General features: G+C 39.7%; 1 protein-coding gene across 2 annotated transcripts in view; it reads right to left on the reverse strand.

Annotated features, from left to right (window-relative positions):
* trappc9 (trafficking protein particle complex subunit 9) overlaps window positions 1–20,314 on the reverse strand; it is a 209,979-nt gene that overhangs the window by 170,255 nt on the left and 19,410 nt on the right. For both annotated transcript variants that reach the window (XM_084379821.1, XM_084379820.1), the window contains 3 exons: window positions 19,747–19,890; window positions 8,372–8,498; window positions 6,002–6,147 (listed from right to left, as the gene is read on the reverse strand). In XM_084379821.1, the coding sequence (XP_084235947.1) occupies window positions 6,002–6,147; window positions 8,372–8,498; window positions 19,747–19,890 (417 nt within the window). The remainder of the gene's footprint in view (window positions 1–6,001; window positions 6,148–8,371; window positions 8,499–19,746; window positions 19,891–20,314) is intronic.

Consider the following 20,314-nt stretch of genomic DNA (forward strand, 5'->3'; position numbering starts at 1 on the left):
GAATAACTTTTATAAAAAATGTTTTGAAACAGCTTAGTCTTACTTTAAGAAAAAAAAATATGAAGAGATCACAGCTCCGCACTGCAGTATCCATCATTCCTGAATAAGATGTTGAAAGGGTTTGTTAGATTGAAAGCTTTAGTCCCACTGTAGCCATACCCATCTACATTTTAAATACAACATATTCCAGTCCATTTGGAGAGTCCATTGCTCTAAATAGACTTGCAAAAGAGGGGCTGAAAATCTGCGCTCAGACCCTTGCAGGAAAAGGGATTTATAGAAGGCAAACTCTAGCCATGCACCTTGGGAAATTAAGTCAGTCAAAAGAAAGATATCTATGTTATGAATGCCTGGAAAGCCCCACATAACCCCAGGTCTGGCTCAAAGGCATGCTCTCATAGCCAGCCAATTAAGTGTGAAATACACCTCAGAAAATGGAAAGTAGAAAAACAAAGTGGATTGCTGCCATCTTATTTGTGTTGCTTCAGTGCTAACTCCTTAGGTGGCCATTGAGATTCTGCGCAGATCTCCAAAGGCTGCAGCTCTTTACAACCTCATCGTATAAAGCAATAAGGCATGTTTGAGTCAATCCATGGCTGCGTGGTTAGTTAAACATTGCCTGTGTTTGGTTTTTTAAACAGCAAATTATTTTGTCAATCTGTCTCTCATGTGCTGTGAAACTGATGTTTTACTGACCTCAAACAGAACCAAAGACGTTTACTGGTGTTTCTGCATCCTACAGAGAAAAATTCTGTAAACCTATCAGCAACATTAATCTTTCATACTGAATAATACATGCATACTACGCCTGGGCATTGGAGCAAAATTCATCCATGTGTAATGATGCAACCCCAGAGCAGGAGGGAATGCATTCAAACATAACTAAAGCCAAGCTTTTGAGCGCATTTGAAATTACCAGTCATTAGCGCCTCAGATGGAGACACATTTCTGGAGGACATTTAGTGAAGATCTATTGGCTGGCCAGACTTCACTACAGCAGGAATATGGCTTACAGAAATGTGTCTTTTAAAAAAAATATATATATATTTACAAATTAGACGCTTCATCACTAAAGATACCACGTTAAAAACCAATAACGCCACCTCACATGTAGAAGGAAACACATTTGTGTATTTTGCAGAGCCTTAAATTCCAACTCATTTCATCATCTCAAATGTCACAAGCTACTAAACAAGCCAGGGGGAGAGACATGTGAATCTCTATTGACGACCTGGACTGACACGACGTATGGATTAATGCTTTAGAAATATCTATCTGTAATCGAACCAAATCTACTTCGCACACATAGAATACCTGCTCTTAAAAACCAAAATGGATGCTAATGGTCCCCACTTTCTTGTTCACTTTCTGAGAAAGGCATTTACATTCACAGTTTCTTGCCATGTGTCAAGTTACAAAAGCTGGTCTGGTTGTGTGGAGTCCAGTTTGTCCAGCTGGTCATATTATAAATATCAAACTCAAGAGGTAATCAATCTACTGTATTGACTTTTGCAGCAGGGAAGAATATTTTGCTCTTTTTGGTCCAGTCCAGGCACAGTATTAAAAGAGTGTACTGCCACAGAACTGTTTTGTTCTTTGTTGTGAATGAAAAACTTAATAATTTTTTTTTTTTTTTTAAAGTAGGGATGCACACATGCAACCAGTCCCATATTTATCTTACATCACTAAATTCAGTCAAAGCCAGCATTCAGACCAAATGTACTACTGTGTTGTTTAACTTAAGGCACTACATTGATTTATTTGATTAACAGTGATTCATCCTTTTGCCTTCAGTCTGGTTTTCAGCGAATATAACACGGTCTGTTGGACTGAAAACATGGCCAATCAAGATCATACCACTGTTTGGCCCCAAAACTGCATGTTAAGGATTGCTGTCCCACTATATTATTCTAAAATTGGGGGGCAATGTACACAAAGGGCACGTTTTCCTAGCTGCTAACTCAACACCCTCAAGTATCCTTAATAGTGAGGATAGCCCTAACCCAATGACCTGGTGTGCAAAACAACAAGAAATGTTTTACCGTCTAAACACTTACAGGTCTCACTGTGACCCTGCATCCCTTATGAGGACTATATGGTAACATTCATGTCCCTTGTATACCACTGTAGTGGTGAATGGATAGCTGTAGATCACACTGTTCTTAACACTGAATCTCTGAGCAATTATAGAGAAAACAATCTCCCATTATAGGTCCCCTTCTTTTATGGCTGAACATCAACCTGATTTACTGCATGGGACTTAAAGAGCAAGAAAACACACACAGACACACATATATTTCTCAGTGTCCACACACTTCAACTGCCAGAGCCGAGCACAGAACGCTAAAGATTTGGTTCGCTGACAGTATAATGAATGAGTGCGATGTGATGGTTTACGCTGAAGTTGTAAAAGTTTACAGCTGTGGAACATATCCGAGCATAATGAACTGCTTAAGAATATCTCTAGTGCACATTTCATTGATGACAAGTACATGCTAGACAAGAGTCAAGAAATGTCTTTATAAGGTTGGACGTTCCGAACTGTAAAACCACGAGACATAAAAAAGTGCAAATGAGATTGCAGCTGATATCATACAGCATGTCGCAGCCCTTGTTTCTGTCTGTGAAACAAGAAATAATACTGAGTTCTGAATGGGAGGACATGCCCACATGTGGCCATTGGGTGATGAAAACACGTTTACAGTTACAGTTAACCCGTCCTTCAAAGACTTGATGTCTACAGTTCTAGCGTGCTGGGAGATGCCTTGAAGGAGTTAAGAGGGAATCTTAACTTCATTAGCCAGCAGCTAGCTCCCCCGAGGTAGACGGACTAAGAAGGAAAGGCATGTTTGAATTAATCTCCAAAGTCTCGCAACACCAAACTGCACCAGAGGAATATCAGACTTCTAACATCTAAATCCTGATCAAAGAACAGAACAGCTCCAGGGTACAGATTTTGGCCTGTTTATTAAAAATCACTTGTGGTTTACTCACCGTCTGCATCTCTGTATAATACGTGATTAATTAATACTACGGCATTTGTCCATGTGAGGCAGAACAGAAAAGACATAGAAATATTCAAGCTTTTAATGCCGATATTCAGTTGATTTTCTCGAAATAAGGCCTACCAGGAAAAAGTAAAGGTGCAGTAGAATCAAACACCAGCAAATTAGAAATGACTGGAAATTATTAGTGAATTATTAGTGAGTATAGCATGATTATGTTGGTACAATGATGAAATACAATTAGTGGATTAAAGGACAACAGATAAAGATGGATGAGTTTTAACCAGGAAACAGGGTAAATTAGGGGGGGAAAGTCCAAACTCTCAAATTAATGCCAATATTAAATGTCTTCTCCTGTAAATCCTGCCTCAGATAACTATTCTTATAATACAGAATATAATGGTAAATTTGCTTCTTCTACTGGTCAATATAACAACAAAATAGACAACCATGACTCAGTATCACTGAATTAAAATAATCTGAGTTTTGTATTTTTTGCTGTAGCAGAAGATTAACACTGGATTTGGGCTGTTAATGTAAAGTAGTACACGCTCAACTATAAGCTTCTGATTTATTTTTCTTTTGAAATCTTCGTATGTAGTTGTACTCTGTAATAAAATCAATGACTTCTACATTAGTAGCTCGATGAGTCAGACTGGGTGTGGATTTCACAACTTCACTTGGATGAAAAAAATATACTCTGACACAAAAGATGCAAACTTCTACTTCAAAGGGCAAAGAGATGAAGGGGGCCCGCATGATGTCCCTGACTGAGCACTGGCAGCATGTAGCTGTTGATGTCTTCAACTTCAAGACCAATGCAATCTCAGATACACACCAGCTAATGGACAGCTGCGCTTACTTTCTCACAGCTACTGTACTCAAATGACAGCGTTTCGGCTTATTGCCTACATCAGGGACAATAAAGATGGTCATTACAGTACTGGACATTGCTAGAGTTTTGTCCTTTTCAGACTTTTTTCGTTCTCTGTTCACCTTGGAAGTAGGTAAAGTTGTGATAGAAAGCTGGACTGGATTCACTCTACAACGCAAACAGGTTTTTAATACACCAGATTTCCAGTCAGGAGAGCAGCAGTTCCCTCCAGCTTAGCTTTCAGCCTGTTACTGCTGCTTACATACCGAGTTATAAATGAACTGTGTGTTAGTGGACCCTTTTCACAGCACACATTTTGACAAAGCAGGAGAAGCACAGGTGTGACCAATAATGTTAACGAGGGCACCTCTAGTAAGTGTCCCTGACAGCTTTGCCAGTGAGCGAGCATGCACAATACTAGAGCTCTGGCCCTAGCTCACCTAAATGAAATGCAATCATTAATATTATAAATTCCCCGTGCTTTTCCTTCTTCGACAAGTCAATATGTCTGCCATGAAAATGGTCCATCAGGTGGATCAGGCATTTATGAGAGGGAGTCATCAATTAGAAAATGGGACCAGTTAAAATTAAATGATTTTGTTTACAAGCAGGCCATGACAGGAATGCAGGCAAGAGGTTACAATTGAATAAAAATCATTAATATCACATTAGAGTGGAGCAAAAAGTGATTAATCCAATGTGTTTATATTTACTTTGTATACCGATGACTTGTTTGTCTGTGGACAAATCCGGGTACGATAAAATTACAGAAACTGATATAGAAGGCATTACCCCCAATTCTGAATGGGTTTCATAGGCGGCATGTATAATAATTAAAGTAAAGAAAAGATCTACGGATGTAGATGGTTGGTTTCTGGTTGTAAAATTGATTCCTTGTCAAACCTGATGGGTGCTTAGATTACTCAAAATGCAACTCTACCACTGCAGTTGTCAGAGATTTGGATGTGTTATGCTAGTAGCAGCTAGTGTGGCCTGAAGCCTCTGGCCTCAACCAGAGGTGAGAAGTAAAGAGGTCTGGCAAGTTCACCTCTTTCTAATCTGTAATACTAGAGTCTTGGGGCCCATGTCCACATCACATTTTTTCCAGCAGAAAAGCACTGGCTGTGCGCTTAGGGAGCGCAGGGATGAAGCGTTTGCGCGCTGAGGGATAGAATGCTGCACGTGCATCTTGTCTCTATGACAACAATATCTGATATGAAAAACAGCCACTTTATGATCAACACTGCCCCTTTGCGGTTTACTATCTGTTTGTTTTTTATTTGACAGAGGGACATCAGAGCAAGGAGGATGTGGGTGCGTGACATGATCCATAGTAGACAAAAACACAGTGAATATTATCGCCTAGGCCAGGAAATAGAAAAAGAGCGATGGTGAGGTCACCAGCGCCTTCCTGAAAAGCTGAGAGATTTTCAACTCAAAACACTCAGAACAGTCGCACAAGAAAGGTGGCGCACTCAGAAGAGCTATGCTACTGCAGTTGCTCGCTCCTCATTGACGCTGGCTGTGGACACAGGCCCTTGTGCAGTTGAGCGCAATTCCTCTCAAGCTACACAATGAACTGTTGACTATATTTAAGTTAACTGTCCACCATGACACATTAGGCTCCCTTTTGCCTTCTGCGAGCGTGACCAGGATGTATGCATGCATGCAGTCTGGATGAAAGCGGTCAGAAATATTTCACACCTGACAAACCTGACACACTTCTTAATGGACCACACGTTTGTTCAAGATGACTCTGAAGCTTCTTTTTTTTAAAAAGGACACGTAAAAAAAAAACTGGCATGCATCTTTGACTGCAGCCAGGATGATTATAGTTCAGTGCTGACAACCCCATGATTTACCACTAAGACATTTGACACAATGTGTATTGGACATTTTTTATATCAAAGAATCAACGATGCGCAACCAAGGTCATGAACGGGCCAAGAAGAGTGGGGGAAGAGAGACTAAGGAAATAAAAACATTTAAAAAACACTTTACATTTGGTTTAAGCATTATTCCTTTGTAATATGACCAAAGAAAAAAGTAAAATAAAATAGAATAGTTAGACTGTGTAATTATCTTTTGTCAACTAAAATTGTATGACTGATGTTGAGCTTACCTATCTTCTTACAGCGCTCCTCTCCTCTGTTGTGCATGATGATTGGTGAGTAGATGAAGGGGCTGGCGGTGGACATATTCTGTCCCAGCAGGCCTTTCACTTTGTGAGGGCGCAGACTGACAGGCAGATTGAGGAGCTTCACTGATCTAGTTGGGCATCACAGGAAAAGGCAAAACCATGACGTGAGAGAGGCGTGACAAAAGCTGAGAAATCAAGTGAGTTTGTGGAGCTTCAGAGTTACAACAGCTTATGCAGCACAATTCAAGTGTCCGCGATTAATATTTGTTTATTATTACAGTTTACTGCAAAAGATGAATAATGCTACTCAGTGTTAAAGGTTAGCAAAACAATGAAATCACCGCTACAGACACATGAAGGAAGTGTGCACGCCGCTTTCCGGGGTTAGGGGCTGATTCATTAATTCACAGATAACTTGTCAATGTAATCTAGTAGATAAAGACTCCTGCACATCATCACCCGCAGTTCTGTAGGAAAGCTCATTAATATGTCAAACACTTTGCAGTATCATAAAAGTCTTAATGCTTCGGCTCTAATGTCTTGTACTATCAAAGAATCGAAGGTGTCATGAGATGCCTGCTTTCTCTTGCTTTGTTTCAGGCTCTCCAGCCCCTCTGCTTCCACAGTTGCTTACTAACAGCAGGATGTGCAAAAGAGGCTATATTTATCTCATTATTTTCACACTCAAAAAGCTCTGTCTTCTAAAGAAAGCTGATAGAATAATCCTCCTGCCTTCTTAAGCTCTTTGTAAACTTGTACTTTGGAGTTTATTTAGTTTAGTATGATTATTTTTATTATTGTTATTCAGAATTTACAAAAATGTTTTTGCACAATGGTTTTCACTAAAGAACAATTCTAAAGTCTGTGAATCAATGTATAAATAACTGATAGTTGACGCATCGGGGGTCAAGGTAGATCTGTCTTGCTTTGAGGTGGACTAAAAGAGCTTTTTAAAGCATTTTATTAAAAAAAATCATTTGAAGAAGCCCCTCACAACTACCCATTGGTGTGATGTTATCTAATAATACTCTGTATGAGTAACTAGAACACTAAATCTGCTTTGTTTTGTCTCCATTGTGATAAATCAAACAAATATTGGAATGAATTTCAATGGAATTTTATGTTGTCAAAAAAATCCAATTAAAAGACCAAAACCAGCAATATTCATCCATTTCTCAAAGCCATCCCAATTCTCTGGATAGATGAACAGATGTTTGGATATATAGATGCATGGACAGATGGAAGGGTGGACGGATAGACAGAGGGGTAGATGCTTCATACTTATCAATCATTTTGGGACAGGAGCAGTAGATCGCCTCAGTTGGCAGCCACGACACAGCTGGAATTGCTGCAACGTAATCCTTTGGGGCAACGCTGACCATCAAAGTTACCATCTTCAGTTACTGAAAGTGATTGTTTTTGCCACTGAGGTTCTTATTCAAAGTGTCTTGGAAATGATTCCTACAAAGATTGATGTTTTTGAGAAATAAAAAGACCCCTTTAGTAACCTGAAACATAAATATCACTCTCGCTCTGAAATCTCTCAAGGTGGGCGGTTACAATTGTTGTCTCATCTAGATCAGCAAAATCAGCTAAATAGTCAGCAATGACTTTGGAAATAACTTTTTGCTGATGGGGTCTCTAGGTAAACTCCAAACTCCTCTCTCCAACTCTTTTCACTGGCATCTTCCTGCAACAACTCACCTCTCGCAGGAAGACCTGAGTTCTGGTTACAAAAAAGGATCTTTAACTATTAACTAATTAATCTACCTTTGAAGGAATAGTTTTCTGCAGTTGGAGATGCACCAGAGGTTTACGCTGCAGCCATTGCAGCCATGTCCCAGCTGCCAGCTGAGGCAATGTAATGGGCAGATTCCAAAACTTTTGGTAAGTATAAATCATTTTCAAACCAAAACATGTAAATATGAAGCCCAGGTTTAAAAATACCCAGATTACTCTTCGACATAAAGTCATTATTCATGAGCCAGTACTCTGACTGGTTTGCCCTATAAATGAAGAGGCAAGAGCATTGGGGTAGCAATATAGGGACAGATTAACATTGTTGGTTTTGGTCTTTTAATGGGATTTGTTCACAATATCAAATTCCATTCAAACTTACTCCATCAACTGTTTGATGTTTCGCAATTTTAAAAGAGAACACATTTCAATTTGAAGTAGAAAAAGGGTTTTTGAATTAACATTTCTACACAATCTTTTGCAATAATGGCCAAACTTTTTGTGTCAATGTTATAATTACTCCAGATCTTTAATTTGGATGATATCTTGCCAGAGTAGAAATCGGGCCAATATGTGACACAATGAAAGTAACAATCCCTCACACTCCTGTCTTACCGGACAATGGGGAGCTTTGTAAAGGGCACCGGAGGGAGCTTCAGGCCATCAGGAAGGGTGATGACCTCCATTCCACCTGGACACTTGGAGGTGTAGTTCTCCAGACTCTGGGTCACCTCTTTCTTCTCTGCAAATGTAGGAGTGCATAACAGCAGTAGAAGCAATGAGGACATAAAGAAATCTATAGAAACAATTATCCAGAAATCAGGCAGCAACAATTATGACACAACACAATTTAATATTTAATCTGAGTTGTTCTCCACTTTTGAGATTTCATCTATGTGAGTGATATGAATTAGCCGGACATTAATGACCAGTTAGGCGTCTCTCTCTCAGAAATAACAGCCTCAGCCCTCAAGTGAAATTGTAAGTTTTATTGTACCATCAATACCTTTTGAGGGAACATTACTGCTCACCCAGCCGTACAATTTTCTTTGGCTCTGCAAGTTTCAGGAGTGTTCATCAATGAGAGAAGGACATTTACTGGCAAAGACTTCATACAGATCTATAACCCTTCGTGGGAGTACCTCATGAAGTCTTACGATTGCAGGCGTTTTGGATTAATGTCAAGAGCTATGTGTTTCTACATCTCTTTGTGCATTCAATAAAATGCTCACAACTCTCCTATAAAAATGCTGGAATATAGACTAGATCCTTATTGCATAATTCAAAAAAGGAGTGGTTCATTCAGCTCTCTAAGATTTACACCAGAGTCTAAGGATTTCTTGTCTTTAAGCAACAATAAAAACATTCTTAGAAAACTGGTCAAAAAAGTATTTCAATGTGTACAAACTACAACCGTGTCAATACAAACTGGGAGCCAGAAAGCAACCAGCAGTAGATAAAAGTGAAGTCAGGAAAGGAAGAACTAAAACAAGTACAGTTGGGGTGAAGGAATGGAGAGAGAGAAAGGGGGAATAAGGAGTGAATAGAGTGAGCTTGAGATGGATGGACGAAGGAGGGAGGGAGGGAACCAGAGGAGGAAGTGTAGAAGGAATAAAATAGCGAGAGATGAATGGATGATAGCTCAGTTGTCCACCTGGCTCAAAGCTCATGATTGATGACATATTTGTCCATTTTTATTCTTGTTTGCCATGTCTGAGTGTTGAAGGCAGCCATCTGTTTAGGGGCCACTCCAGGACAGAGAGCGGTAACAGTGGCTGTGTACTCAAAGAAAAAGTTTTTTGTTTTGCCAAGAATTTAATAATTGATGAAATAATCGGACCATTAAATATGAATTTGATTATGATTAATAAAATCAGCAAGGATAATCAGTGAAAGTCACCATCAGAAGATTTTTTTATTTATTAAAGTTAAAGAAAATAAGTGTTGTGTATATATTTATCATATTTTTCCAGTGGTTCCTTTCACTTTGATTTGTATCTTTAAAGTCACCTTAAGTGATTGTTGAATTGACTGAACTGATCCGTATCCACAAGCTTTTAGAAAACACCTCTATATAAACGTGTACAGAGAGAGGGCTCTGTCCGTATCCGTAAAAGTATCTAACATTGAGCATAAATGAACCTTTAGTAACATCTAATCACTATAACCTACAGGTCAAGTGAGATAATGCCTTGCTTTCTAAATGCCTATCCATGTACAACAACTAAGGTCCTGACACAGGAGAAGGAGGCAATGCAGAGGGCTCCAGCAAAAGAAGGCAGTGACGCAGTGAAAAAGTTTGCCAGGTTACTCCAACTGGACTTCCTTGATCAAATTACATTACTAATACTATACATACTAATTACATTAGTTCGACCCCACCGACGCAGCCTCCTGCATTGTTTAACGCAGGGCTGATTTCTGTCTGAACTGAATCTCTTCTTACACTAGAACACAACATTTTCCGGAGCTGACAAAGCCAGAGCACCTATAATCTACATTCAAAACTGCAGTTCGAAAAAATGGTACGCTGGCTTGTTTTTGTTATCTTCTTGCTTACAATCATACATTCGGACTGGTTGCCAGTTATTTCCCCTTGTGCAGAAATTATATGCATGTCAGTGGTCAGCTGGGCCTTGGCTGCAGTGTTTGTGGTGTGTTCAATTTGACATTTAACCGAGAGAAAAACATTTGTTCTGTTGTCTTTTGTCAGGACTGGTTCCTTGAGGTCAGCTTGATGTGTCAAGGCTCTTAGATAATAAAACCCATGGGGTCAAACTAGCAGAAAAACTATTATTTGACTCCTTTTTACTCTTCCTTTCACCAAGCTCCCTGCCCAAACAAACACAAGAAAGCACATTGTTAGCCTGACAGCTGGAACACACTGTCCAGATGAGCAAAAAAAAAATCTTTCACATTTCACAAAAAGACGGGACAAAAGGTACAGCTCTTAACACTTCGAACAGTTCTGCAAAGAAAGGATGTCATCTCCAAGTGTCAACCGTCAAGAGGAGGACTAACAATTGAAGGCAGGTTGAAAGGTAGGATGGGTAAAAACTTGCTCTGCAACCTCTAAAAACTGAGTCTGCATCACCTTGTTGTACGACAGAAAAGTAGGAGCAAGACACACTAGAGATTTTCTAATTTTAAATCTGCCTTCATCGAACAAGTTTGTTTGCAGTTCTTCTTTCCTGACAAACACTTCATTAATGACACACTTTCGACAGTTTGATGTGACCGAACATTCATTTCTGAATAAACAGTGAAATAATTCCCGTACCATACAAATTAGTGTGACAGTAATGAGAAGGCTCAGGTACTCTGACAGCATCTTTTGTACCTAGCCATATTAATGCCTCCCAATTTGTCAGCATAGATCCAACCTAATTTGTAAAGCAGCAGGTGTCAATTGTATTCGTCTGGAAACTGTTTTGCAGGCTTAAGCTCCATGAAAAGTAATATAATATGAGGTGGGTTGGTTTGAGGGACAATCTGTGAAGGGCAAACAATGCATTGATTCATTTTAGATGATGCACCAAAACCTTTCAAGTATTCTGTGAAGCACAAAATGTTCTTTGTTCTCCTTCCCTGTCTTACTTTTTTCTCACCGTCTCCTCTCTGCTGTTTCCCCAAAATGAGGCAAGTGAGTTTTTCTGTTCTACAACGATTCCCACTCTTGTTGAAGTTCGGTCCACAGTTTTACAGTTCTGTGTACGTGTGAGTGCTTCTTGTGCTCTCAATTTGGTCATCGCTTATTTGCATGTGTTCAGGTCGCTTTCGATTTTGAGGTCAAGATTCAATACATTTTCAATCTAAACATTTTTTTCAGCACTGACGACTATGCCATTGTTAGACTATTGCATCTGCATCTATCAAATCTGTTCTGAGTAAACCCTCTTCACAAACAAATCAATAAAGGATCTCTGAAAAAGGCAATGAACCAAAAATCTCCAGCACCGGTCAGTTGAGTGCCTGACATGCAGTTGCAGACTACCAGTAAGTTAGCTGTGTCGTCTCTGAAGTGTTGTTTTTTCCCCCGAGAAGGTGGAGGTGAAGAGGAAAAGAAATACTGGTGAAATCCCCAAACCTACCTATGAATTTGTTGATTAAATTGAAAGCTCACTTCCATGATTCCGAATCACAATCATGACACTTGTAGGTCTCTTGTACTACTCTGATTAGCTCAACAGGTGTGTCTGTACATTTTGGACCAATGATAGGCTATGTGATGTCGTGTGTTTATCACAGAGTTAGTGGAACTTCTTTAGTCCGGTGATCTGTTGTGTATGCTGCAGAAAGTGTGAGCAAAAACAGCCAGAGTGAGGTGTTAAATGAAGAGCTGCACAAGACAGGCGCTACTGTGATTTGTACAGACCAGCACATGTCATCCTGGCTTTGGCAAACAGCGGAAAACATTTGCTTATTCCTAGCATGGCATGAATGGTCACGCTTGCTTCCAGCACACCTCAGCACAAATATCCCAGATTGAAAAACAGCAAAAGAAAATCCACATCCCAGGGCTCTGTGTACCCAACAGTGGGCGCTCAGGACTGTAGCTTTGTTGGGAGAGCATTCAAGCAGACAGCAAAATCAGGCACAATGATAAGCCATTTTCTGTTTGGAAGAAAAAGGTAACAGGAAGCTGATGGCAGACTGAATAATGGACTGGTAACCAAATGGCACATCAGGCAGTAACAACTGAAATTTTATAGCCGTCGACTTTGATCAAGTCCTGAAGTGACATCACTATCATTCTCTGAATTAATTTTAAGATTTTCACATTTTGATGTAATAAAAAAGCTCAATAGTGCAGTTGAGGCCCTCCCACAGATTTCTATACGCACTTTGCTTGAAGACTTATGATTCATAGATACTATTTCACAGACAGTACTGGGAAGAGGTGAGACTACAGCTTCAAATAGCTTTAATGACAGCGCAGAATGTGGTAACATTTTCAAAGGGAGATTTATCAAATTATATTGTGAAATGAAAACTACTGACAGACGGAAAAACAGACACATCAACAGTTTATGAATAATTTAGATTTTTCTAGCTGGTATTTCAAGCAAAAAGGCAGCAGGAAAAAAGTACTATGAGGGAAACATAAATCATCAAAACAATAAACGCTACAGTTAGAAAAAATAATCCTGCTAGACTGGAAACTGAGCAACTGAAAGGGGGACATTAATCTTCCTGGAAAGAAATTCACTTATTTACAAGTAAGCATAGTATATCAGAATTAGTCATCTCTTTTTTTTATGGCTTTACAAAAACTGTTGCATGCACTGCTATGTCATGTTGACTTTTTCATGACCCAGAAACACATCATACAAATGTGCCTACAAGGGAGAGAGGCCAGGCAGTGCAAAGTCACAAGTCAGCATTTTAGAGAAAATTAAGTAATTTCCATTATTGTTAGAGTAAACACATTCAAGGCCGATGTGACTTCTCACCGCATTGCAAATCAAGCACTGATTTGGTGACTTGATAGATTCCTGTAAATCTACAAAATGTATCATACAGTGGATGTGATTATGGAAATAATGCCAATTGTGTTATAATGAGACTGCTTGTGATCGGCCATGTATTTGAAACTCTATTATATAATAATAGCGATAACCCTAAGAACATCACTGGGGTTTTACTTTCTCAGACTTGACAAAACTCCTCCAGAGATTTTATACAACTGTTTTCAAAGGCTGAGTGGTACTCCTCATGACTGGTAAACTGATATTGATGGGTAAGGCCTGTGTACTGCCCCTTCAACCTTATCTGTCATCTACAACTGCTTTCAGGCAATATGGCGGCATGCCCTTTAAAGAAATTCCTACAGCCATCTCAAGGTAACAGGATAATCAATGTGTTCTGTCTGGAGCCTCACTTCTGTCTGTCCCTCCACATCATACTGTTTGGCGAAGCTTAATACACACATAGTCCAGTGCAGCTCATCAGAACTGCATTCTAACTTTGAACATAGTGCACTTTGAATTACAGTAATACACTCCTGGCTGCAATAAACAACAGTAGACTCATAAGAGTAATTATTTTGGCAAATTTGATGGTGGTGAGTCAGAAAACAAGTCATTTGTTGTAGGAGGGAGGAAATATTTTTAAAAATCTCTACAGATAATTGTATAAAGAGGATTATTGTGTGAAAGTTTATGCAACTATGTAAACAGCATCAACAGACTGTGGCTCCACTCACGACTTTGGCAAGATGGGCTTTAATCAAGCATGTGAACAACTTTAATTAAATGCAACTAATTAAAAAAAAACTTAAACACAAACAGCAAAATAACAGGACATCTTATCCAGTTCTATTTTTAGGTGACTAAAACTGGTGAACCGTTTAGGTCACTGAATCTACACTAACTGGTTATTGGAGGTAAACCGGTCTTTGAACCTTAAAAATGCATATGTCAGAAAGGCTTTCATATGTCAGCAAATGTGAGCAAATATTTGTTAAAGGAACATCAGCTGCAGTTGGCATTATTATTGCAGGCCTGCAAACCCTTGACAACCGTAGCAATTTAGGAAGAAGTAAGGCATTTTTACTAAATGATGCAACAGTGTTGGTGGTCATTGCAACTGCACAATAAAAACATCATGTGCTTGTTTGTGTTGTTTTTCAGAGAATAGAAGTGATATTTGGTTGTGGTTCGTTTCTAGCTCAAGATAATCACTACAGTAATTGGTGTGTAGGGATAGTTAGCGCACCAACAAATCACTGTAAATGAAACATGTCTGCTGTGCCGGCTGGAGAAATTCTGTCCAGTGGCCTATGAGAATAATGAAGCTGGGCTGATAACACCAGCTGTCAAGTTTTCCTGTGTACCCCTTTATATTTTTCAAAATGCTGGGAGCTCCAGAGATGAGAAGCACTAAAAACAGCAACAGCACCAATCACCTGAAACACCCAACAGCCATAATGCAATTATCATGCCGTTGTTGACCTGGCAGCCAGCTGGGTAAAATAACAGGTCATTAAAGCACATCAAGGTAGGAGCATGTCCAAATTTTAAGTTGAGATCAAAGACAGGGATACAATATGTAAACGGAATAACAACATGGGGGTAGTATGCATGCTCGACAAGCTTGTGAGTGGTCTTGTAGATCTTGCGGCTTTAAATGCAACACTGATTAAAATCATGGAGACAGATGAAGCCAGGATTCAGTGCCAGGGGACCCTTACTGTAAATTACACGGAGGCTGTAAATCAGTGGGGAAAATGACTTCATGACCTACACCTCTTGCGAGACTCCAGCGTTAATTGATGAATGTTGTATGAACCGTTCTATAGTCAACAGGACAATTTCTTGATAAAGTCTTTTTTATCTTGCACCTTATAGTTTCTAAACATACTTCTACTGTTTTCAAATTTTAAATTCAGGTCTCAAAGTGGTTTTACTGTAAATGTGATTGTACAGTTGTAGACAAAAGTTTACATACACTTGGAAAGAAAATGTATATCATGGCAGGCTTCAACTACAATGGAAAAGTCTGAAGAGCTCAGCATTGATCTGAAAGAGCACAGTATTGATTTGAACAAGTCAGGAAAGTCACTTGCAGCCATTTCAAAGCAGTTACATGTCCCAAGATCAACTGTGCAAACAATTGTAAGTATAATGTCCTTGGCACAGATGTGTCACTGCCACAGTCAAGAAGAAAACAAAACTATCACCTGCTGCTGAGAGAAAACTGGTCAGGATTGTCAAGAGTCAACCAAAAACCACCAAAAAGCAAGTCTGCAATGAATTAGAAGCTGCTGGCAGACAGGTGTCAGTGTCCACAGTCAAGTGTGTTTTACATCAACATGAGCTGAGAGGCTGCAGTGCAAGAAAGAAGCCCTTGCATCAGACACAGCATCTAAAGCTCGGCTGAAGTTTGCTGCTGATCACATGGACAAATAAAAAGCCTTCTGGAGGAAAAGTCTGTGGTCAGGTGAAACACAAACTGAGTTGTCTGACAGTGAGCAGCAATATGTTTGGTGGAGAGAAGGTGAGGCCTTTAACCCCACCATACCTACTGTCAAGCATGGTGCTGGTATTATGCTGTGGGGCTGTTGTGCTGCCAGTGGATCTGCTGCTCTAAAGAAAGTTAATGGAATACTGAAGAAGGAGGATTATCTCCAAATTCTTCAGGAAAACCTAAAATCATCAGCAGAAGATTGGGTCTTGGGTGCAGTTGGGTGATCCAACAGGACAATGATGCCAAACACACATCAAAAGTGATAAAGGAATGGATCAATCAGGCTAGGATTGAGGTTTTGGAATGTTCTTCCCAAAGTCCTGACTTGAAGCCCAGCGAGAACATTTGGACTGTGCTGACAAAACAAGTCTGTGCTAGGGAGCCAACAAATTTAGTTGAACTTCACGGATTCCGTCAAGAGGAATGGTTAAGTATTCAGCCAGAAGCTTGTGGATCGCTATTAAAGCATTTTATTGAGGTGAAAATGGCCAAGAGACATTTAACTAAATATTAGAATTACTGTATGTATGTTTTTGAGCCTTTTTTACCGATTAACTCTGACTTGAGATTTTTAGTTTTTAGAAGTGTGTTTTAAGTTATTCCTCTTTTACTTATTTGTTTAAGTGTTTAACCTTTATTTCTCATGTCTATGAATCAGATTAGTTGAACATTTAAATAATTAAAAACACATTTGCATTAGCAGTGTTTATCTGAGGATATGTTGTGAGTTTAAATGATTTTGTTTTGATCTCTTACCACAGTTCCTAGTCCAAATAACTGAAGACAGGTTAGCAAGATGTAACTAGCATGTAACTGAGACTTCCACTGTCCACAGTGGTTCTGTTTTCGTTACACATACAGCATAAGTCAGGAGCAGGACAGCAGCAGTCCAGTAATTGTTTAGTTGAGCTTACTTACTAAAGTCTTTATGGCTTCACTCACACATTCTACATCCAGCAGCTCTGTTCAAACTCAAGGCCCCAACTCGTTCACTCTGCTGCACCTTTCTTTTACACCTTATTGCTGTTTTTTTAATCTCTCTGTCTTATCATGTGACCCTCACTGATGCCATACTCACAAGCAGTCCTGGAATCAGCTATAATAAGGCCTACGTGGTCACCTTGTCATGACACAAAGGAAGCATTACCTTCAATTCTTGCAGTTCAAAGGTAAAGGCTTTATAAAACATCTGAGATATGTTTGTTACAGGATGACACAAGTTATAACCATCAGAGTGGCAGAAAAGAATGAAGGAGGCATTCCGGCCTAAATGAATGATAAGTATTTTCTCATTACAATCGTAGGCAGTGTGATCAATATTTGCAAAAATGAACAAGACTTAAGCAGCCAACACTTGTATGTGACTAGAGAGGCAATATCTAGAGCCCTTCTAATCATCTCCTTCTATTTTTAGTTCCCTTTCAATTAAAATCTCTTTTATAGTAGCTCCAACAAATTAAAAAACTCTTGCACACAATTACATGCATACACTTTGAATGCCACCTTTGGAATTACCAGTGTCATCAAAGACACAAATTCATTATCAGAGGAAATGCTACTCGCTCCATGAAGTATCATTTGATGACATCAGTCACTGCTATGCTGTTTGAAATTTTCCCATCATCGTTTCTTCTGGAGGGATTTTCAAAGCTTTGAAATCCAAGACTGTGTCAACTATTATGAGCCATCATAACCAGTCTTTTCTCATCACTTCTCCACAAGTGATCGGTCAGGTGCTTATTGAGTGGCAAAAGTCAACAAACACTTTCAAAAGGCTGAGAAACATTAGAGATAGAGTTGTTAGAACGAGCCGGCATCAACCACTACTAGGCTCACAACTGAACCGCACATTTACAAGCATTGAATATAAACTTTCAGTATGCAAATGTTATTTTAATTACCTCAATAATGTTTTTATTCTATGGGAACAGAAGTGATTGAGCCCAGCCAAGGGTTGGATTTCTAATCTTAAATGTGTACTTCCAGGAGGAAAGAGTAGGACTTTTTAAATTTGACTTTTTATAGCGTTGTTTCTTAAATATTTTTCAAACCGCAAACTTTGTGGACCAAATATGGTGTCACCAATTTCACACCCCTAGCCTCTGAACAAATTCAGGAATGCGCTGGCCTGAAACCACATGACCACATACCAAAATCATATGTTTGGCTGTGTTTATTTCATAAAGTTATTTTTTTAGTCATATATTTAAATGTTGTTGGTAATATTTTTGTTGTATGATAACCCTGATGAAGGCCACACGTGATCACAACGTTTTGACACCAGGGCCATCAGTGAGCGTCCCTGGCCTTGGTTTTTGTGGTACGAACTGCACCATTAGCAGAAGTTGGCCCTTGTCAGCGGCTTTTCAGTCGACTGAGCATGTTGAATCGGCAACATTTGCAACATTTATCAGACATGTTCTTGATTAAAAACGGCTATATAAGCGTGATGGGAAAATGCAGCTTTATGGTGGTTTTTATCTTTTTGAATGACGAATAAAGACTACAGCGACCCTGTGGTATGGAGAGTTATCACCTCTCACACAGGTGCAGAATGTACAAGCTGATTAGCGGTCTGCTGTAGTTTTTGCTGAGTGTTCGAGGGCAGCCTTTTGGCAGAGACACAGGCAACTTGAGGTGATGCAACAGCACACTTCTTCGCCACGTCTCTGATGTGGGTTTGATATAGTTTCATTTAAAAGTTTAATTTCTTGACAACAGCAAATGCAGTGAGTGTGATGACTGCTGACAGTGCCTGCATACTTTTACATAATAGCCATCTTATATTGTCCAGTTAGTTGTAATTTCTATGCATTCCCACATGTGCATGTGGAACAGAGCCGTCCCAAATCTATTCTATGCTTGACATATACACACAAACCCCAAGACACATCAATGGGGACTTATTCTACCAGAGCAAACTACAATAACCTTTCTGACATTTTTAATATCACACTGCAGACAGGAGTAGAGGCAATCAAAGGAGTTCACCAAAACTGCAGCAGGCAGCACTTTGAGCCCAAAAAGTCACACTGAGTAAACAGAAAATGTAAGGATAGAAATCTCTTGGCACCTCGCTATTCAATTCAGAGGACTACAAAGCAATTATGAAACAATTATTGATGCACCCAACCACACATGATCATTTTGTTTTACTGTGTGACTACTTGTTACTTTTAAGACATAATGTATTCATAATGATCCATGCTACAGATTATTTGAGGTTCATTATCTTTGCTCAGGCTCAGCATTCTCACCAAAATACAGGCGATCATAATGTCGAGAATTGGGTTTTAAATGTCTGATTATTGACATGTCCTGCATCGAGACATAATCTTTCAAGAGAATATCGGTGCATCCAAGAATACTTTTCCCCTACCAATGTGTTTTTATCATAGAAACACTAAATAAAACACTGCTCAAGAACTCAACTTACAAGGTAAGTGTGTTCAGTAAGAAAAGTAGTAATTGCATCTTTTTGTAGCGTTTCTCCAGCCCTTGATGTATGTCGGGCTGTAGAGGGTAATTTTATTCCAGCAGGACTGTTTCTAAGAACGCTTTGTAAAAGCAATAGCAGACATCCCTTTGCTGATGTTTAATATTTCATACTGTAAGCTTGCTTCATCTTGTTCATACCTCGTCTCCTTCTCCCTCCCTCCCTCCCTCTATTCTCATGCTCCGTAGCCAACCAAGGATTACACTGGCCTCTATTGTGTGGCCAGTGGACCGTCTGGCTCACACTGCTTCTGTAAAAACCCTATCTCCTGGCTGCACAGGATTTCTGGTCAGAGCACAATGTTGCACTCCCGCCAAGAAAAAGCTGGCTTTTGTTGTGCATCGCATACTATTAAGCACAAGGTATAATGCCGCAATCACCAAAGGACAGGGTGGCTGCTTCTAGATGTGTTTGAAGGCTGGTCATGAAGCTGGAAGCACCTCACAGGGCTTTAAATCCTACAATAGAAGAAAGTGTAATATTGCTACTTTTCAAGACACTTTCTGAGAGTTTATTGTGAGCTGACCTTGATCCGACAGGAAGTCCAGCATGGTCTGCAGCAGGAAGGACAGGTGGCGAACAGACAGGCCAGGGTTGCCCATGCGACGGGAGGCGTACACCAGTTCATGGAGGAGGCGCATTTGAACAGCAGCCCAGCCTCGGTGGGTACCTGAGAGAGAGGGAGAGAGGGGGGGGGAGAGAGAGAGAGAGAGAGACAGAGAGGGGGGAGAGAGAGGGAGAGAGAGAGGGAGAGAGAGGGGGAGAGAGGGGAGAGACAGAGAGAGAGAGAGAAACAACAGAGAGAAATTCACATTACAGGGCTGACAAGGCTCATTGCTGACATCTAATGTTACACAGCTGTCATATCAGATTAGTGCAGATGCATCAATTCATTATTGAACATCATTTGTGTTTAATGATGTTAAAGTCATCATACAGCTTACCTTTCTTGATTAACTAGGGATTGTTAGTCTGTACTAGAGCTGAAATGATGAGTCAATTCATTGATTTGTCAGACAAACAGGGTCTAAGGACAGTGGGAGTCATATGCTGTGCAGATTTAAGAGCCCCTTTAAGCAAAGTGTGATGTGAGA

This window comes from Pagrus pagrus, assembly GCF_965226575.1.
Source record: "Pagrus pagrus genome assembly, chromosome: 17".
Classification (NCBI taxonomy): Eukaryota; Metazoa; Chordata; class Actinopteri; order Spariformes; family Sparidae; genus Pagrus; species Pagrus pagrus.